The 21,357-nt window shown below is 35.7% G+C and overlaps 2 protein-coding genes across 3 annotated transcripts in view; one reads left to right on the forward strand and one right to left on the reverse strand.

The window, feature by feature from the left end:
* The window catches only part of mthl15 (methuselah-like 15), a 58,404-nt gene extending 40,362 nt beyond the window's left edge, over positions 1-18,042 (reverse strand). The window contains exons 1-4 of one of the 2 annotated variants that reach the window (XM_067765494.1): positions 17,375-18,042; positions 11,265-11,396; positions 8,115-8,400; positions 7,891-8,052 (exon numbers count right to left, since the gene is read on the reverse strand). In XM_067765494.1, the coding sequence (XP_067621595.1) occupies positions 7,891-8,052; positions 8,115-8,400; positions 11,265-11,396; positions 17,375-17,869 (1,075 nt within the window). In that variant the 5' untranslated portion in view covers positions 17,870-18,042. The remainder of the gene's footprint in view (positions 1-7,890; positions 8,053-8,114; positions 8,401-11,264; positions 11,397-17,374) is intronic. The other variant, XM_067765495.1, reaches the window with a different exon arrangement.
* Positions 1,781-6,140, forward strand: ath (ATP-dependent RNA helicase DHX33). Its single transcript, XM_067765498.1, has 4 exons — positions 1,781-2,907; positions 2,984-3,059; positions 3,122-3,907; positions 3,977-6,140. Exons 1-4 carry the CDS (start codon positions 1,973-1,975, stop codon positions 4,376-4,378), a joined length of 2,199 nt encoding a protein of 732 aa, XP_067621599.1. The 5' UTR covers positions 1,781-1,972; the 3' UTR covers positions 4,379-6,140.
* Positions 18,043-21,357: the final 3,315 nt, after the last annotated feature.

Here is a 21,357-nt window from a genome sequence, read left to right on the forward strand (position 1 = left end):
TATACGGCAAACTATTATTGTGTCGCGACGTGAAACAAATACCCCCCCCCCCCCCCTCCATGGAGTTAAACTCGCAAGCATTTTTTTTATGTCATAGTAAGGCCAGTTATGACATGTCTTTTCGAGTTTCGCACCAAAGGAGCCCTCCAAAGGTCTCTCCACGTCAAGTACATCATCTATTAACGGCGCAAGTAAACTTCACACAGGGAAGCGTCGTCTTGGAGTAGACCGCCGCGAAATGCTTATAGATAGACTTGAACGGCAATATTTAGCGGCGAAGTCACTTTAACACCAAGAGCAAAACACCAACGGCTTCGTTATCCGCAGACCTCTTCATGGCCACTGCGGTAGATATCGCAAAGCCATTCTTCTTTCTAAACCGACCCAGTATTCTGCAGAGCCTTCCCCTTTCATTCGTTTGGAAATATTAGTGGACACGTTTTTCGTATCTTCCGTTATTTCCGCTGTCTGAGATTCCCCTAATAGGCAGACACGGTACCATGAGTCTGCCCACCCTTTACCTCATTTACCCTGTTTAGGGGTGCGTATACGTACGGTTTGAGAAGGATAACCTATCAAGGACTCTCCAATTCGTCCTTTATGTACCATACTTTGAACTCTGCGAATATCAAACGAAATACCGATCTACGAAGAAGCACTAGCCTTGTTAGCTACTATTATTATTTAATAGTATTCGGCTATAACAATCACTACATCACTTTCATCGCCACCCCAACACACAGTGTGGTGTGCTTTCGCATCCGTGCCCAATGGATAAAACCGTTAGGTACTCATTGACCGCGTGCGCTGTAACCTTCACTTCGGATAAAGGCCACGGCTTCTGATTTAGCGTTGCAGTTGAAGCTGGCAATTTTCATGTGGTTGTGTACTGAAAAAAAATGATGTATACAAAGGGATTTTGCACGCATTTAATTAAGATCCCACCCCGTTGGTAGACCGGCCAGGGTAATTTTTTATAAGCGCGGCCAACGCAGCCAACGCAGAATGGTGTTCTGCGCAAATATACTTAATTATTGACCCTTTAAAGGGCCAATCAATGGTGACTTAACCATAACTGGATAAAACAACTGATCGAACCAACCTTATGGAAATCAATGTAATCGATTAATGGTGTCATGCCATAACGCTAAAGCCATAACCATACCATAGCCAACCAATTAGTTTTTGGTTTTTCGCCATATCCATAACCTAAAAATATTTGAGTTGGTGAATTTAATAACTTTTTGCAGATTTTATTCATTGTTTTGGATACGTTATGACTAAGAGACTTATTTTTGGTGGAATATGTTTGTAATTTTTTGCGTTTTCTTCATTTTTATGAAACTTTCACGATTTTTAGGTTAAGGCACCATTAATCGATCACATTGGAGATGGTTATGGATATGGGTATGGTTACGACTATGGCGTTAGGGTTAAGGAAGTTTAATTAGACCTTTACTCTGATGTAATGCTGAGCTGGAGTATATGGTCCAGTCCTAGAACATCGGAATGTTAATTGGACCATAGTTATTGTATGAATTGTGGTTAATTTTGGAGCACTCGCTTGATCCATAGCGAGTATTCCATACATGCATGCATGGACTACTCGCAATTTATGCCGGGCAGCTGTTTTATCTGGTTATGGATGAATCACCATTAATTGGCTCTTAAGGAAATTTACCCTGTTAATCACACTAATCGATAATTTGATAAATCAATTTTTTGAAGAGCGAAACTTAACGATAGTTGAGTATTTTTCTTACCATCTCTTACTGTCACCGTGCACCCAAACAACGGGGCGATTTTGTAAATTATATCTTATTAAAAATCTAAAAAATATATATTTTATGCAATGTGATGCCGTGGAAGTGAAAATTTGAATCTATTTTAAAGTTTGCAATAGCAAAAGCGTATCTTACTGTGCAAGAAAATTAGTAATTACAACCTCCAGACAAGGGCACGGTCATCGGTTATGGAGTCCAAGTATTTGTTGTCAAGTAAAACTCCGGTTAAATCGCCGAATGGAACGAACACGAAAAATAATGTCAGCACATCAAGTTTTCCTATTAAACGCAAATTACAAAGTCCGGTGAATGGTGTGGATAATATTTTAACAAAAACACCTAAAATAAATAGCAACGTAAGTTCAAGTTCTACCTCAAATGGAAAATCGACAAGTGGTACACCAATTGCAAATGGGAATGTACTCTACATCAATGGTAAAAATGCACAAACAAAGCAGCAATTGGATCAACAACGTTTAGCGCTTCCAGTGTACAAAGTGCGACAACGACTTATACAAGAGGCGCGTCATGCAGAAACCTTACTCTTAATGGGTGAGACGGGTTCAGGGAAAACGACACAAATACCACAATTCTTGTATGAAAATGGCTTTGCACAGAAGGGAATGATAGGCATAACACAACCGCGTCGAGTCGCGGCCATAACAGTAGCCCGACGTGTTGCACAAGAACAAGGTTGTCGCCTTGGTGAGACTGTCGGCTATACAGTACGTTTTGAAGATTGTACCTCACCGCAAACACGTATACGCTTTATGACCGATGGTTGTTTGCTACGTGAAGCCATTGCTGATCGCCTGCTGTGCCACTACTCTGTACTAATGTTAGATGAAGCGCATGAACGTACTATAAACACCGATGTCCTATTCGGTATTGTTAAAGAAGCGCAGACACATCGTAGGCAAAAGGGACACGCACCGCTAAAAATAATCATAACATCGGCTACAATGGATATAGATCATTTTGGAAAGTATTTTGAAGTACGTGGTATGTATCTAGAGGGTAAAACATACCCGGTGAGAGTTATGCATGCCAAGGAGCCCCAGCCAGATTACCTACACGCTGCGTTGGTAACTTTATTCCAACTGCATCGCACAGATCCAATCAAGTAATAACATAAAAATGCAATTAAATAGAAAGGTTTCAATAAATATATTATTTGTATATACATTCTAATTATTTAGTCATGACGTGCTCATATTTTTAACTGGACAAGAAGAAATTGAAGCTATGGCACATCAAATACGTCAGATTGCTAAGGTGAGTAAAATGCTTAACAAATATCTAATAAAAAGGAATTAACTTTACTGCCACATTTTCAGACACACGATAATGAATTAAGTCCAGTACGTGTATATCCACTCTATGCGCAGCTCCCACAAAATAAACAACTTGAATGTTTCTTGCCTGCGCCAACGAATGCACGGAAAGTCGTTTTAGCCACTAACATAGCTGAAACTTCGGTTACCATACCAGGCATCAGATGTGTTATAGATTGTGGTTTTGTTAAGCGTCGCGTATATAATCCCAGCAGTGGCTTGGATTCATTGCGCATCGTACGTATTTCACAAGCTCAATCATGGCAACGTTGTGGCCGCGCTGGGCGTGATGCACCTGGCACTTGTTATCGTACATTTACGCAAACTGAAATGGAATCATTTGAGATTATGCCAAAACCTGAAATATTGCGTAGTAATATTTGTTCTACTGTTTTACAATTGCTCGCGTTAGGAATTGATTGTCGGACATTTGAGTTTCTTGATCGTCCAACGCCAGAAGCTGTGGACGATGCATATCGCAAATTGGAAGCACTCGGTGCTGTAAGAAATAGTAAATATAAACCTGAACTAACGAGCATAGGACAACAAATGTCACAATTTCCTTTGGATCCGCGCTACAGCAAGTTGTTACTAGCAGCATCTTCATTTGGTTGCATGGAAGAAATGTTGAGTCTAGTTGCTGTTTTGTCGGGGGAGAATGTATTTGTTAGCAGTAAAGAAAAACGTGAAATAGCCGCATTAGCGCATGCGAAATTTACCTCTAAACATGGTGATCACTTGACATTACTTAATGTTATCAATGCTTTTTTGAAAACAGAAAAAGTGAAGGTAATATAAGTTAATTTGAATACATACTCTTCTTCATACCACAATTGTTTTTCATATTTAACCTTTCAGCTTTGGTGCCACGATAATTTTCTGAATACAAGAAATCTTTCATATGCACGGGAAGTACGCAAACAACTTGTAGAAATTGTTGAACGCCTAAATTTTCCTATGAACAGTTGTGGCAGCAATCAAGATCAAGTACGAAAATGCCTCTTAATGGGGCTTTTCGATAACATTGCTGAACTGCAGCGAGATAACACCTACCTGACAATAGCTGGACGTCAGCGTGCCAGAATACATCCTTCCAGTGTGTTTCATGGCAAATATCGTCCAGAATACGTTATATTTACCGAGATTGTTCTGACAGAACGCAATTTTCTGCGTCAAATTACGGAAATATATCCCGAATGGATATCCGAAGTGCTGCCGAATTATGCGCATTTAAATAGAATTAAGAGTGCTTTAAAATAACGTTGATTACATAGTTGCCTAAAGATTGTTCTGAATTATTTAATACTATAAGTGTAGGATATTTGATACTTTTAAATTGTTGTAAAGCATATAACAAGAAAAAGTGAAAGAAGTCACACCTGAATGCTGCTTTTAGTGAAATATATAAACCATTTCATTATATATTTGTTTTGGACATATGTCCAGCAGAGTATACTTAAAGTTTTAGACAGTTGTAATGTTATCGATATTGTCTAAAAATATCTTAATGCATTTATTCTTATGTATTCATTTCCACCGGGTTTTTAGGTAAATATGCGATTTTAGTTTGAGATTGGAAACGTATAAAAATTTAATATGTATAGAGACGTAAATAAACCAAGAAAAAATCACCTTTCAAATACTTTTTGTTAGACAGAATTGAATAAAGTTAAATGTCTTCTAGCTCTAATATAAATATAAAATAAAATCCATATAAATATGTAACTACATTCTTGAGCAGCGCAACAAAGCACTAAATGGAGCGAAGAATTGTTACGCACCAACATCAAATTTACATATTTAACCATTTAAAAAAAATAAAAAATAAATGTAAGGCGCGATAACCTCCGAAGAGATTTTAGGCCGAGCTTCTCTTCCAATTTTCGTCGTGCTCCTTTTTAATTTTTCCTACAAATTGGCGGGACGGGACCTACTTGTTTTATGCCGACTCCGAACGGCATCTGTGAGGCAGATGAGTTTTCACTGAGAACTTTTCATGGCAGAAATACACTCGGAGTGCTTGCCAAACACTGCCGAGGGGCGACCCCGCTTAGAAAAATTTGCTCCTAATTGAAAAACCTTATTTTTTAAATTTTGATGTTGCTTTGCCCGGGGTGTGAACCCAGGGCATTCGGTGTGGTAGGCGGAGCACGTTACCATCACACAACGGTGGCCGCCATTTAACCATTTTTATTCTAAATAAATAACAATCGTGTACATACATACATACTGATTTAAAAACGTACATAAATTTAATTTAATATCTAAAAGCAACTTGTGTACATACTATAACATATGATGACGAACTATTACCCCAGCGGGTTAGGGGATCAGAATATACCCGCCGTAGGTATGCCTGTCGTAAGAGGCGACTAAAATACCAGATTCAAAGGGCTGTGTAGCGCAACCTTTTAGGTTGCCAGCGCAATATATAGCTTCTCCAAACCCAATTGTCAACCTCACCTATCCGCGGCGAATCCTGTTTCACTAACAGACGAGGCTCTGGCGACCCCAAGCTCCTCATGGAACTTGGGGGTAGGGAGGGAGGGAATGGCCTGAAGGTTTAATGTGGCTACATAAATCGTTCCCGAGATGGTCGGGCTAGCACCTTAATGGTGCTGTGGTACCGGAGCGTACCGGATTTGTATCCGGCAAAGGACCATCACATCGATAACACTCCCCAAAGCCTTCGGGGAGCAACCTTATCGCTACAACAACAACAACAACATGACGAACTATTCACTGCATCTGCAATACATACATTGATTGCCGAGTTTTTCACTCTTAATTTTATTTTATTTTAAATCCATTCACTTTGTTTTATTTAAATATATAAAGTAGGATTTTTGGTAGTATAAGATAACAATGATTGGGCATATCCATACCTATGATAATAAAAATTAATGGTAAAGGATGACTATGGAAACTACCTATTTACTTGATTGTCGAAATGTAAAAAAAAACAAAACCATCTGTAAATAAACATACATACTAATTTAATGATCCAACTAATAGGTTTTAATTCGTGTGATATATGTATCTCGTTCTCTCACTGATAAGTAAATGAGTTATCAGTCTTATCAAACTAATATAAGTAAATGGAATATAAAATTTATCTTTACAAAAATAAAGATAGATTTTGGAATCATAAACTAAAATATACAAAAATACTGTAATAATACACATATATCGTAGGGTGACAGGTAAAACTCATTAACCCCATTTAATTTTGTAAAACTAACCTAAGACTTATCCACTAACTTCTAGTTTACATCAATTTCGTAGTGCTTTTACATGTGATGTGATGTGGCTTGACATGGTGTGATTCTATTTTTTCGTTTGTGAATGTGACAATACGATGATTAATTGCGAATATATGAATTATTATTATGTAATGGATTCAGGTATGGGGTAGAACTTTTCTAGATCTGATGTATTGTGAGTAGTTTTTTCAAAGAGAATAAATATGTATGCTCTTTGGTTTTTTGTAGAAAAAAATAGAACATACCAAATATACATACATCACAAACTAGTGACCTGACTTGATTTGATGTGATGTGTTTAATTGGATTTGATTGCAATTGATGTGATTTCATGTGAGTGTCATGCAAAATATGCCAAAGAGGATATGAAGTGATGATTGTCACACTAAAAAATATCGCATGCTACTCACGTGATATGATTGGTCAGTGATTTTTTTTTTACATCCGGCAGACATTTGGCGATATAATTCAAAATAGTGACCACCCAATATATACAAACGTAAATAATACTGGCACACAGGAAAAAGTGGCCAGTACATTGGACTGGACCTATGTAACTATATGTATTTCGAGACGTTGATTTCAAAAAAGTCATAAGTAAAAAAATTGGAGTTATGAGAAAAGAACTAAAAATTTTCCAATTAAATGAACAAAGTTAACTGACATGAGAGATTAAACTCATAAATATTGCAGTTCGTAAGTGGGCCTTAGATGTTCTGAAAGGAATTGAAAGTTAAATTCGAACTCAATTCAATTCAATATTGTTGTACCAAGGCGTTGCTTGGAAATTATCGAGAAGAAGCAATCAGCTGATGGGATAACACCATCCTGTAATGAATTGGCCTTGAACTATTTTAAGCTAGTTTGCGTTTATTAAAATTTAATAGAAAAAGCAGGAGAGAAAATCGGAGTTTAAATCCAAGAACATACCTTGAAATCCTATTCAGGACACCTAAATGCACTAGAAGTTGAAAGAGTTTATAGTTTTATTTTCATACCCTCAGTTTTAATACTTATATCAAACGTTTTGCAAATATTTCGAGATTCGGAAGGTATATTGGAAAATTGACTAAAAATTCGAAATCAGCGTCCCCAAATACATATAAGCCCCCCCTAATGCCAGTGTCGATCGGAACCGAATCGACTATTTAGCGATTCCTTATATTTCATTTAATTTTGTTGCTTAATCGTCAAATAGCAGGTAACTAATTTTTATATTTTTTACCTTTCCGATGTATATAACATAATTTGTATTCATTATAAAAATAATCAATTAACGCTCAGTGGTCGACTATCTACTGCAATCGACATTGTTACATGTATCTAGTCCCATGTAAAGACCCCGTTTTTTGTGTGCCAGTGTAGTTAAACGAGTTTAGAACTATCAATTTGTGCGATGCATACAATTTTATTGCTAATCTCAGGGTTAAACTCTGAAATACCGGGCCTAAAAACCTTATGCTATTCAAACCGAAATAAGGAAAAATAAGCTCCAAAATATTGTCGCACCTCTTACATTAATAACCATAAGCGTTCCACTAGTGATGGGTGATGGTCTTAAATTTATTTCCGTAGACATTGAATGGGGCAAAGATTGGATTGTAGACGATGTTTTTGGTATTGCATTCGTTGTGGTTTCCGTAGTTGTTGAGTCTGTGGTAAAATGTATGTCTTTTTGTAATAAAAAAAATTGTATTCAATATATTTATGCATAAAAATCCCGATTTATTTACCTATTGCATCGGCTGTAAGTTTTATAGCACTGTTTCCCCTTTGCTGATAAGGCGCTGAGTGTATTAAACCATTTTTATTTAAAGCTAATATTTCCTCTTTTGCTATTATGCCATAAATCCAATCCAAATGTGGGCCCAATTTGGTAAATATGGCCTTTAGTGGATAGTCGTGACAGTTTTTTGAGGCCGGGATGAGAAGAGTGTTGGAAAATATGGCAACCAAGTTACTGCGCAATATGAGTCCAGTGCCATAATCCGAATTAAAGGCAGGAAAATATTCTGGAAACTGAAATTTTTGAAAATTAATTGTGATAGTATGAAGATGCGTTAACTAAAACTAGGGCTAGGGTTGTGGCATTTATATGCTAGAAAAATAATTTTAACTAAGCGGAATGAAATGTTTTTTAGTCAGATAAGAAAGATGACTTAAAAATCTTTAAACAAGTTCCACAGTCGACTAAGCTACAGCCAGAAACATGGGGTGAAATGAACCTCAACTAACAAATTATTGATATATTAGTCTTTCACACCGCTGGGCGAAGGCAGAGCAATCTTAATTATTTGATCTGTCATTATACTCAGTTGAGCAGAGCTCACAGAGTATATTAACTTTGATTGGATATCGGTTGGTTGTACAGGTATAAAGGAATCGAGATAGATATAGACTTCCATATATCAAAATCATCAGGATCGAAAAAAAATTTGATTGGGCCATGTCCGTCCGTCCGTTAAAACGATAACTTGAGTAAATTTTGAGGTATCATGATGAAATTTGGTATGTAGGTTCCTGAGCACTCATCTCAGATCGCTATTTAAAATGAATATCGGACTATAACCACGCCCACTTTTTCGATATCGAAAATTTCGAAAAACCGAAAAAGTGCGATAATTCATTACCAAAGACGAATAAAGCGATGAAACTTGGTAGGTGGGTTGAACTTATGGCGCAGAATAGAAAATTAGTAAAATTTTGGACAATGGGCGTGGCACCGCCCACTTTTAAAAGAAGGTAATTTAAAAGATTTGCTAGCTGTAATTTGGCAGTCGTTGAAGATATATGATGAAATTTGGCAGGAACGTTACTCCTATTACCATATGTATGCTTAATAAAAATTAGCAAAATCGGAGATCGACCACGCCCACTTTTAAAAAAAAAATTTTTAAAGTAAAATTTTAACAAACAATTTTATATCTTAACGGTATATAAGTAAATTATGTCAACATTCAACTCCAGTAATGATATGGTGCAACAAAATGCAAAAATAAAAGAAAATTTCGAAATGGGCGTGGCTCCGCCCTTTTTCATTTAATTTGTCTAGGATACTTTTAATGCCATAAGTCGAACAAAAATTTACCAATTTGGTAGGGGCTTAGATTCTGGGACGATAACTTATTTCTGTGAAATCGGTTGAAGCCACGCCCAGTTTTTATACACAGTCGACCGTCTGTCCTTCCGCTCGGCCGTTAACACGATAACTTGAGCAAAAATCGATATATCTTTACTAAACTCAATTCACGTAATTATCTGAACTCACTTTGTATTGGTATAAAAAATTGCCGAAATCCGACTATGACCACGCCCACTTTTTCGATATCAAAAATTACCAAAAACGAAAAAAATGCCATAATTCTATACCAAATACGAAAAAAGGAATGAAACATGGTATTTGGATTGGTTTATTGACGCAAAATATAACTTTAGAAAAAAACTTTGTAAAATGGGTGTGACACCTACCATATTAAGTAGAATAAAATGAAAAAATTCTGCAGGGCCAAATAAAAAAGCCTTGAAATCTGGGCAGGAATACTGTTCTTGGTATTATATATATAAATAAATTAGCGGTATCCAACAGATGATGTTCTGGGTCACCCTGGTCCACATTTTGGTCGATATCTGGAAAACGCCTTCACATATACAACTACCACCACTCCCTTTTAAAAGCCTCATTAATACCTTTAATTTGATACCCATTTCGTACAAACATATTCTAGTGTCACCCCTGGTCCACCTTTATGGCATATATCGAAAAGGTGTCACCTATAGAACTAAGCCCCACGCCCTTTTAAAATACTCATTAACACCTTCCATTTGATACCCATATCGTACAAACATATTCTAGAGTCACCCCTAGTCCACCTTTATGGAGATATCTCGAAAAGGCGACCACCTATAGAACTAAGGCCCACTCCCTTTTAAAAAGACTCATTAACACCTTTCATTTGATACCCATATCGTACAAACAAAGTTTAGAGTCACCCCTGGTTCACCTTTATGGCGATATCTCGAAAAGGAGATCACCTATACAACTACCACCACTCCCTTTTAAAATCCTCATTAATACCTTTAATTTGATACCGATATCGTGCAAACACATTCTAGAGTCACCCCTAGTCCACCTTTATGGCGATATCTCGAAAAGGCGTCCACCTATAGAACTAAGGCCCACTCCCTTTTAAAATACTCATTAACACCTTTCGTTTGATACCCATATTGTACAAACGCATTCTAGAGTCACCCCTGGTCCACCTTTATGGCGATATCTCGAAAACTAAGAACTATAGAACTAAGGCCCACTGCCATTCAAATACTCATTAACACCTTTCGTTTGATACCCATATCGTACAAACACATTCTAGAGTCACCCCTGGTCCACCTTTATGGCGATATCTCGAAACGGCGTCCACCTATGGAACTAAGGATCACTCCCTTATAAAATACTCATTTACACCTTTCATTTGATACCCATATCGTATAAACAAATTCTAGAGTCAACCCTGATCCACCTTTATGGCGATATCCCTAAATGGCGTCCACCTATAGAACTCGGGCCCACTCTCTCATAAAATACTCTTTAATACCTTTGATTTGATACACATGTCATACAAACACATTCCAGGGTTACCCTAGGTTCATTTTCCTACATGGTTATTTACCCTTATGTTGTCACCATAGCTCTGAACTGAGTATGTAATGTTCGGTGACACCCGAACTTAACCTTCCTTACTTGTTTTTTGTTAACAATAACTGAAGCCCATTTAGAACACCAAGGCAGATCACGACTTCCTCCACTTGTTTTTCCCAAAATACAGGTGTGATGAGAGACTGATATAGCGTGATTTTCAATATATAAAATAGTTGATTTTTCTTACCTCATAATCTGGCCCAACAGCATATGGATATCGTCCACAAATATCCCCATTTCTAATTATTGGTGTACACTGTTCGTTGTGCAATATTGGTATATTCTCAAACCGTACGATACTCGGGTCTAAGTTTAATGACTGTAAGCGCAAAAAATAAAAAGGTTTATAAAACAAAACAACATATATACAGAATGTATACAAAAACGTGCGCAATATTCCAGTTAAATAAATTTAATAAACGTCTTTATTGCACATAATATTCCATTGTTTACCTCATTTCAATCACTATGACAGTAAAGATAAGAAGATACGTTTAAAAGTCATTAAAGGTTGTAAATTTCAATAGCATTCGGTTTGGAGACTCCGTGGTTATGCAACGGCAAGAAATATATAATTTTTTCCAGAACCTAGTTGTTTTTTCAAGGGTGTGGGTTGCAAGAGAGTCTTAGTAGAATAAATAGAAGCAGTGAAAAGAGATGGACAAGCTTTTTTTCTTTCGACACAGAAATAAAGTCGCAAAGTGTTATTTTTGTTTTTATCTTTTGTCGATACATAAAAAAGGTGCCTAAGTTCATGGAGGCAATTTTTAGATAATCTGTATGCATCATAAAATAAAAAAGCTTAATTTACTTATTTAAATTAGTTTAAAAACGAGGATTTAATTTAAAATTGGCGAGTTCTTTCAACGAGTGGATAAAGGCATCTCTACCTTTACACTAGTATAAAGTATGAATGTTGGAGATCTCGCGTTCAGTACTCAGCTGCCGAGAAGCTATCGGAATTTTTCTCTAATATCAAAAACAAAAACAATTGTATAAAGCAATATGAGCATGTTTCGCTTATTAAATGCAGAAAATAATAGTGAACAGCTTATAAAGCACTGCTAAAAACCCAATGTTACTAAGCTGTTGATAGCGCGCCTAAAAAATATTTAGAATTAATATGTACCTAATGGTGTATAAAGGAATAACAAAAAAGGCAATAAATAGAGACAAATTGCAAAGCGAGAAGCGGGGCATTCATCTGCTTTAACACTAGTATAAAGTATGAATGTTGGAGATTCGGAGTTCAATACTCAGCTACCGAAAAGCTAGCTGATGAAGAAGTGAAATTCAGGAAACATATCCTAGTAACCATCGCCGTTTGTATACTTTGTAATTTTTCTCTAATATCAATAACAAAAACCATTCAGTTCAATTAATTTTTTTTAATAATGTGACTTAACTCTTTCTTTTTTTCTTTGCAATGTGATTCGAAGCTGTATTTGGCAAATATCTTCACAATTTTGCAACACGTGTGAACAGTACTCAAAAACCACTTTATATTTAAATTTTAAAAGTTAAGCTAAAGGTCATCGGAATAGTCCTGAAAAAGTCTGTAAAAGACCTTCAAAGCTTTCTTAAATATTGATATAGTCCCGATACAGTCTCAAAATTATCCTGAAAAGTACCCTGAAAATAATTTCGAAATCATCCTAAAATAGTCCGAACATGGTCCCTAAACCGTCTTTAAGTTATCACAAAAACATGTTATATTACCGAAAATGTTTTGAAATTATCCCAATAAATTACCAAACAATGCGGCAACTATATCGTAGTAGTTCGGGAATGACGTAATGATACCGAATGTAATCCCGAAACAATCCCGACAAATGTTTTCGATGTGATCAAGACGCCCTCAATCCCAAAATTATCCCTAAACCGTCTTTAAATAATCCCAAAAACATGGGATATTATCGAGAAAATAATTTCGAAATGGTCCAGGAGTAGTCACGAATCGATCCCGAAAACATCTTGAAATTATCGAAAATGTTTTGAAATTATCCCAATAAAATACCAAAACAACGCGGCAATTATATTGTAGTAGTTCGGGAATGACGTAATGATACCGAATATAATCCCGAAACAATCCCGACAAATGTTTTCGTTGTGATCAAGAAGCCCTCAATCCCAAAATTAACCCTAAACCGTCTTGAAATGATCCCAAAAACATGGGATATTATCGAGAAAATAGTTTCGAAATGATCCCGGAGTAGTCACGAATCGATCCCGAAAAAGTCTTGAAATTATCGAAAATGTTTTGAAATTAGCTGTTTTTTTTACTTCTATATACGTTTACGCTTAAACTTTATATGGACTGCTAAGCGACATACTTTAAATACACCTCTGAAATTGCTTCGCATTAAATTTGTCCTACTAAATTTCAATACGCATTATACTCAGATGTAACTGAAATATGTGTGTATGTTTCACCCTCTACACTAATTCTATGTATTCTATGTGTGTCCACAATTCATCGCAACCGATTCAGCTATATGCTATACCCTATGGCCATCAGAGGGTTTTGTCTCCACTTTTCGGTACACCCTGTGCTGTATCTATTTATTTAACCACTGCCGCTAGATGGGTCTCCTAAGCATTATCTAAGCGAGGATAAGCGTGTTTTTAGGCGCAAACGTAAACGTATACGCGTGTGAAAAAAACACGGCTATTATCCCAATAAAATACCAAAACAATGCGGCAATTATATCGTAGTAGTTCGGGAATGACGTAATGATACCGAATATAATCCCGAAACAATCCTGACAAATGTTTTCGATGTGATAAAGAGGCCGTCAATCCCAAAATTATCCCTAAACCGTCTTTAAATGATCCCAAAAACATGGGATATTATCGAGAAAATAATTTCGAAATGATCCCGGAGTAGTCACGAATCGATCCCGAAAATGTCTTGAAATTATCTCAATAAAATACCAAAACAAGACACATGTGTGATCGACATGTGATTATATATAGACCATTAAATTCTGCCATAAAAACAGGGACCCATTTTAATGGTTTTTTTTTTTTTTTTTTAATTTGAAAAAGTGCAGGAGAAAGTTTTTTCATAACAAATCAAAATCGTGTATCCTTTTTATTTGACGGACTTATTTTGAGAACAAATAAAACTCCAGCCTTTTAGCTAAGGAACGGCTTATTCAAACGTCTAAATTTGTAACCTATATGGTCATTTGAAAGTTTTTGTTACTAATACCAATCATAGAAAAACTAAAACCAGCTCTTCTGTTAAAACAAGGAGTATTCTGTATGAAAAAAATTTGTTTTATTTGGATGAGCCGTTTCATAGTTATAAGACCGCACTTTTATTCTGTCCTTAAAAAATAAAAGTCTAGATTTAACTTTTATTTTCGGACTTATAACATAAAAGTCTGGATATAATAATTCCTTTCAGGCTTAAAAATTTAAAGCTCGAAAATAATGTTTTCTGAAGACCTTTTATTATAAAAGGAATAACATTTGGGACCCTGCTTAAAAATGTAGGAAAAAGGTAACTGGAGTGCCGCTTAGGCTGATTCGATTTTTAGTTAAAAACAATTTCCAGCCTTGTTTTTTTTATAGTGGGTAGTATGCTTACCTACCACATCGAAAGCCAAAGGCTCAAATTCCGCAGTTATATCAAGCGTCATTGCCCACCAAAATTGGTTGAAAAGGCAAAAAAAAAACAGAAAATAACGCCTATTTATAAAAAAAAAAAAAACAAGTAAAGGTGTCTAAGTTCGGGTGTAGCCGAACATTATATACTCAGCGTGAGCTTCAATTGTACATTTCATATCAGATAAATTACTTTTCTACATAACACGTGGCACCGCCCGACTAAAAAAAATGTCTCCCCATTTCCTCTCAATAAAACTTGATAAGTGAAATATTATTGATTCAAAACTACTTTTTGCTAAGTTATAATTCTAATCTACGACCCTTTTAAACTTGTTTTATATCTAAGTTGCCGTGGTCTTTCACCGATCCCGTCCATTTTTACTAGAAATATTTTCTGCTATAAGGAAAATATGTGTACACAATTTCATTTGATATGTTAATTTTTCTTCGAGTTATGGCTACCGAAACATAGAAAATTGCTTAGTCATAAAAGGGGCGGTGCCACGCCCTTTTTTAAATTTGAAGTTTTTCCTATTGTTATAAATCCACTTGGGAAATGAAATACCATTGATATAAAACTCTGTTTTGCAAAGATATAGCTCATTTATTTCGTCCATGACCGTTTTAATCTTTTAAATAAAAGTGGGCGTGGTCCTTAACCGATTTCGTAAATTTTTCTTCAAAACATTCCTTATAGTAAAGGCAACCTCTATGCCGAATTTTGTTACGATAGGTTAAACGATTTTTATTTATTATTAATAATTGTAAAATTGATTTTATCACAAGTGGGCGGTGCCACGCCCATTTTAATTTTTTTTTTGTAATTTTTATCTAGAGTCTCAATATTAGTCCACATGTCAAATTTCAACATTCTAGGTGTATTATTTACTAAATAATCAGGTTTTTTGTGTTTTCCAAAATGTTATATATATAAAAAGTGGGCGTGGTTATCATCCGATTTCAATACCAATCTATTCTGGGTCCAGATAAGCTCGTGTACCAAATTTGGTGAAGATATCTCAATATTTACTCAAGTTATCGTGTTAACGGAAAGACGGACGGGCGGACGCACATGGCTCAATCAAATATTTTTTCGATACTGATGATTTTGATATATGGAAGTCTATATCTATCTCGAATCCTTTATACCTGTACGACCAACCGTTATCCAATCAAAGTTAATATACTCTGTGTGCAAACACGCTGAGTATAAAAAAAAAACAAATTAAAGTAGCACACCGAAAATCGGAGTTCACGCTTGGCGTTAATCTCCGCCATGATCTATCTGTCTTAATTATTATTGTTACTTTGTATTTGAATGTTATCTTTATAGCAATTGCCTACCAAAAACAAATAACAATTTTTATTTCACAAGTATCTAGAATTTTATGGTTTCAGTTAAAATGGCCAGATTTTATATAATAAATCAAAGTGACTTAACGTACAAACACATTTGACTAGGGATGACGCTATAGTTTAAATCAAAACTATTTATTTTTAATTTTGAATTTAGAAAATGTTTAACTTTATTTATTTAAAAGATGTTTTTTTTTGATAACTTCCAATATTTTTATTTTGAAATTGAAAAAAAAAATAAAATGATTTAAAAATAATTTATAAAAACAAAGTATATATAACTAGAGTAGATAACCCTATAACGCGAAAGTAAAATTTGCAAGTGCAGAAGTGGAAATGCTACTTTAGAACTGTTTTCATTAAAATACTATATTAGAAAAACCCATTGTCTCAGCATAAATTCAATATATTTTTATCTTAGATCGGTACCGGTTTCTGCGATGGAGCCTCTTTGAAACCGATTCTGTGATAAGCCGTTGTGGAACATGGGGCTGAGAGGCGTCTATGGCAGACACTAAGGCACCGATATGTTTTTATTAGCCCTCAGCCATGCCCGATTCAGGCTTAGCCAAAGAAGCTGATCCTTAACAAACAGATAATATAAATTTTTGAAAACCCTACACAGGGTAGGTAAAATAAAATAGGTGACTCACATTATTCAATTCCTCTTTCAGTCTAGAATCTATATTTTAGAAATTTTTCGGCTATTCGTCCGTGATTATGAACTTCATACATATAGTGTTAGAAAAGGTGTTTTTCAACTCACGCCAGAAGATGGCCGTAATTAATGGTTAAGTACTACCTATGCCGTAAAAAGAATACAACCGTTCGAAGGAGGTGCTTTACTTCAACTTAAGTATTGTAACAACTTGACTTAACCCTTACATACGTATGTAATATATGTATATCCACATGATTTAAATCACCTCTTCAATTTTTCCTAGGACTTTCGTTGGAAGATTTTGATGTCTTAGATGACGCCCTACTCTAGTAGACAACATAACAATGACAACAATACGTTTTTTTAATCACCAAGTTATCCTGATTCATTTGTGGCGTTTGTTATTTAGAAGTCATACAAAAGTTATGTTTGCCCAAAACACTTCAAATTTAAATCGTACTTCACAGCTTAACTATGCACACACTTAAGAAATTATAAAATCACATAAATAGTTTTTTTATGTCACGTAATTTAAGTCGCACGATTTACAATACGTCACATGATATCATTTTTTAAAGTCACGTGATTTATTAATAAACTCCTTGTTTGATTAAAGAAATTGTATCACACGCTCATACCCCCGTATAAACCGTTATGTTACTTACCGGGAACCCTGCTAAATATGATCCCATAACATTGTTTTCGTAATCATCCATGATAATCCATTTAACATCATCACGTTCACCCAGTGGCAATGATGTATCCAAACGCAGAATAGCCAAATTATTCGCTAAAGTAGTGATATTGAAAGCTGGCGCAATATTAACCTCTAACACCTCGAAAGTGTTCAAAATATTAAGAGCTATCACAACACCTGCAACAACACTAATTTTAGACGGGCCAATACGCAATGGCGCACTATGCTGTATATCCACATACGATGATGGATAATACACACAACTCGCTGTAGTTAAAATCAACCGATTGTGCACAATTGCACCGTTACAATAATGTATGGGTGGTGCACGTGGATGCAGTGAGACATATAATGCCACTTGATAAGCTGGCTGTGATGATGCGTTATTCGCACCAACGAACCACAGTAGGAGAAGTTGAAGTGAAATGAGCAGAAAACATTTGTTAAATATTCGTGGCAACATTTTGTTATTTATTTAAGACACTTTGCACTTATACTTTTTAAAGCTAATATATTGGTACTTAATGAATCTCTCTGGCACTAATTTGAATCTCTTTTGTATTTCTCTTGATTTGTGCCTTCAAATGAAAACTTAAGTAAATTCGTTTTATTTTGATCCGGTCGTAGCAAAGTTTTATAAATTATTAAATCGCCCGCCGCCAAGCATCACCTATAAATAATGTGCCCCGCACAATGGGACTAAAAGTCCGAAAAATGGAAACAAAATCAGCTAAGCTATTGAGCGAAATACATATCGTCTGCTGAGTTCATATCACCCTATCTCGACTGTCAGTTCTAAATACGGAATGTTTCCGGATTGGTTTGAAAAAAATCCTATCTGAATTTTTTCCATAAGTGCCATTCCTTTTAGTCTGTTTGAAGAACGTTCTACCTAATATATTGTATCAAAATACCTTAAGGACTGTCTAGGCGAGTTCACTAAAAGCTGGTGTTATCCCATCAGCTGATTGTTTCTTCTTGATAATTTCCCAGCAACGCCTTGGTTCAGCACAAGTAGAATTCAGTACCAGGTGTTGTTATCCCAACAGCTGATTGCTTCTTCTTGATTACTTTCCATACAACGCCTTGTACTACAATATGCCAGTTAATCGGAATCAATGAAAATTTTATTTTGACTTGACATTCTTCTGAACGGCGAACTGGTTGAATTCGCTTTGCCACCACCTCGTATGGATTCGCCTTGGTTCAGCAAATGTCAGTTAGTTGGAATCAAGGCGAATTTAGTACCAGGTGTTGTTATCCTAACAGCTGATTGATTCTTCTTGATAATTTTCCATACAAAGCCTTGTACAGCAAAATGTCAGTTAAACGAAATCTATAAAAATTTTCTTTTGACTTGACAGTATTCTGTACATACGAATTGGTTGAATGCGCTTTGCCACCACCTGGTATGGATTCGCCTTGATTATTTTCCATAGGGCGCCCTCTACTTTAACGTCAGTTAATCGAAATTAATTAAAATTTTCTTTTGTCTTGATATTATTCTGCGCGGCGAATTGGTTGAATTCGCTTTGCCACCACCTGGTGTGGATTCGCCTTGGTTGGAATCTAATTTCCCTTTGACTTTGCAATCTTCTGCATGGCGAATTGGGTTGAATTCACTTTGCCATCACCTTGTATTGCGTCCAAAAACATTGTCACTCATAAAATTCGAATAACGCCATCAAATAGTAGGTCTTTTTTATTTTTTTAACTAGTCCATTCAAGGCGAATCTATACAAGGTGATGGCAAAGCGAATTCAACCAATTCGCCGTGCAGAAGAATGTTAAGTCAGAAGAAAATTTTAATTGATTTTGATAAACTGACATCAAGGCGAATCTATGCAAGGTGATGGCAAAATTAATTCAGCCAATTCGCCGTGCAGAAGAATGTCGAAGTAAAAAGAAATTGTCTATTGATTTCGATTAACTGACTTATTTCTGTACACGACGTTATATGGAAAATGATCAAGAAGAAGTAATCAGCCGTTGGGATAACAATACCTTGTACTGAATTCACCTTGACTGACCTATTGTTGTACAAGGCGTTGTATGGAAAATAATCAAGAAGAAGCAATAAGCTGTTGTGATAACAACACCTGGTACTGAATTCGCTTTCATTGTGTACCTTACTTATCCACAATGTTCGCCTTTACTATGTTTTCAAATTTGTTCCATAGTTTGTGCTTCCAAAAAAATGGGAACAGTTCTTGCACGCACTCTATGAGGCTCTGCAAACTTCTGACCATCAATTTAAAGAAAAATATGTTTAGCGTTCTTGGCTACATTTATTGTTAGATCGAATTCGCTTTTGAAAAATGCCAAGCAAGGCGAATCAATACCAGGTGGTGGCAAGGCGAATTCAATAACTTAACTTCTATAACTTATTCAAGCTTATTGCTTCTTCTTGATCATTTTCCATACAGCGCCTTGTACTTTAATATGTCATTTAATCGAAATCGAAGAAAATTTTCTTTTGACTTGACATTCTTCAGCACGGCGAATTGGTTGAATTTCTATTGATTTTGATTAACTGACTTATTGTTGTACAAGGCGTTGTATGGAAAATTATCAAGAAGCAATCAGCTGTGGGGATAACACCACCTGTACAGAATTCGCCTTGATGCCAAGTATCGTCAATCGGCCAATGCCCTAAATAGTTTGGCGGATTTGCTTCTTGAAGTTTCAAAAGCGCATATTCCTTTGAGTAACAAGCCAGAAAGCTGCTTACATTTGCCAAACAAACCTTCGTTATCTCTGGCAGCGTATAGTTCCTGTGGCTTTAAAATTCTTTTTTTTCGCTACAATTGCTGGTTGCCTGCCGCAAAAGGAATTTCGGAATGAATTTTGCAATACATATATCCATATACATATGTACATATTAGACTGGTTCGATATATTAACTGATATCGCGCCATCGATTTTTCGATAGGATTTGGGCTCAGAAAAAAAAGTTCCACTACGCATACCAAAATAAATAATTTTCGAGCCTGCGAAAACAATAACGAAAGGGTCATTTTTTCGACCAAAACACTCTCCAAAACCCAAAAAATATTTTTTTTTTTTCAAAAAACGTTGGCGATAACAGTTTTTTTAAAAAAAAATATTTTTTGGGTTTTGGGGAGTGTTTTGGTCGAAAAATTGACTCTTTCGCCATTTTTTTTCTAAGGCCCGAAAATTATTTTTTTGGGTATGCGTAATGGAACTTTTTTTCCTGAGCTCAAATCCTATCGAAAAAACGATGGCGCGATATCGGTTAACTGTCGTCCATAAAAATCGACCCATGTTAGTACATATATTTTCAAACTAAAAATAAAGACGCGGGCACTGTAAAAAGATGGATAAACCATAGAATTTTTCGTCTATGAAAGAGTTTTTGAAAAAAAAAAAAAAATTATTATGCTTAGTTTTTGATTGGGATCCACAGAGAGTTCATCGGAGCTCTTTTTTTATAGGTTATTGATATGGCTGGCTATGGTATGGATATGGCTAGGGCGTCAAGGGCGAATTAATAGTGACTTATAACCATAAAGCCATAACCAGATAAAACAGCTGATCGAACCTACCTTATGGAAATCAATGTAATCGAGTTAGCGTTATGGTATGGCACAATTAATCGATTACATTGATTTCCATAAGATAGGTTCGATCAGCTGTTTTATCTGGTTATAAGTCACCATTAATTTGCCCTTTATGGTCACATTGATTTTCATAAGTTTGGTTTAATCAGCTGTTAATTATGGATATGGATATGGCAAGTTTGCCAGATATTTTATCCCGAAAGATGTGACCTTTTACGCCATTGTGGCTTCACATCAAATGGCCTACTATTGCGCCAAAAATTTATTTGTTTATGCACCTTCCCAGATGCGATTGGATACAAAAGGCAGTTGTTATTTAAATAATTACGACAAAAGCTCACCTATTTTCAAGTTCCTTATCTCGTCGCAA

Source organism: Eurosta solidaginis, chromosome 2 (genome assembly GCF_040869045.1).
Source record: "Eurosta solidaginis isolate ZX-2024a chromosome 2, ASM4086904v1, whole genome shotgun sequence".
Lineage (NCBI taxonomy): Eukaryota > Metazoa > Arthropoda > Insecta > Diptera > Tephritidae > Eurosta > Eurosta solidaginis.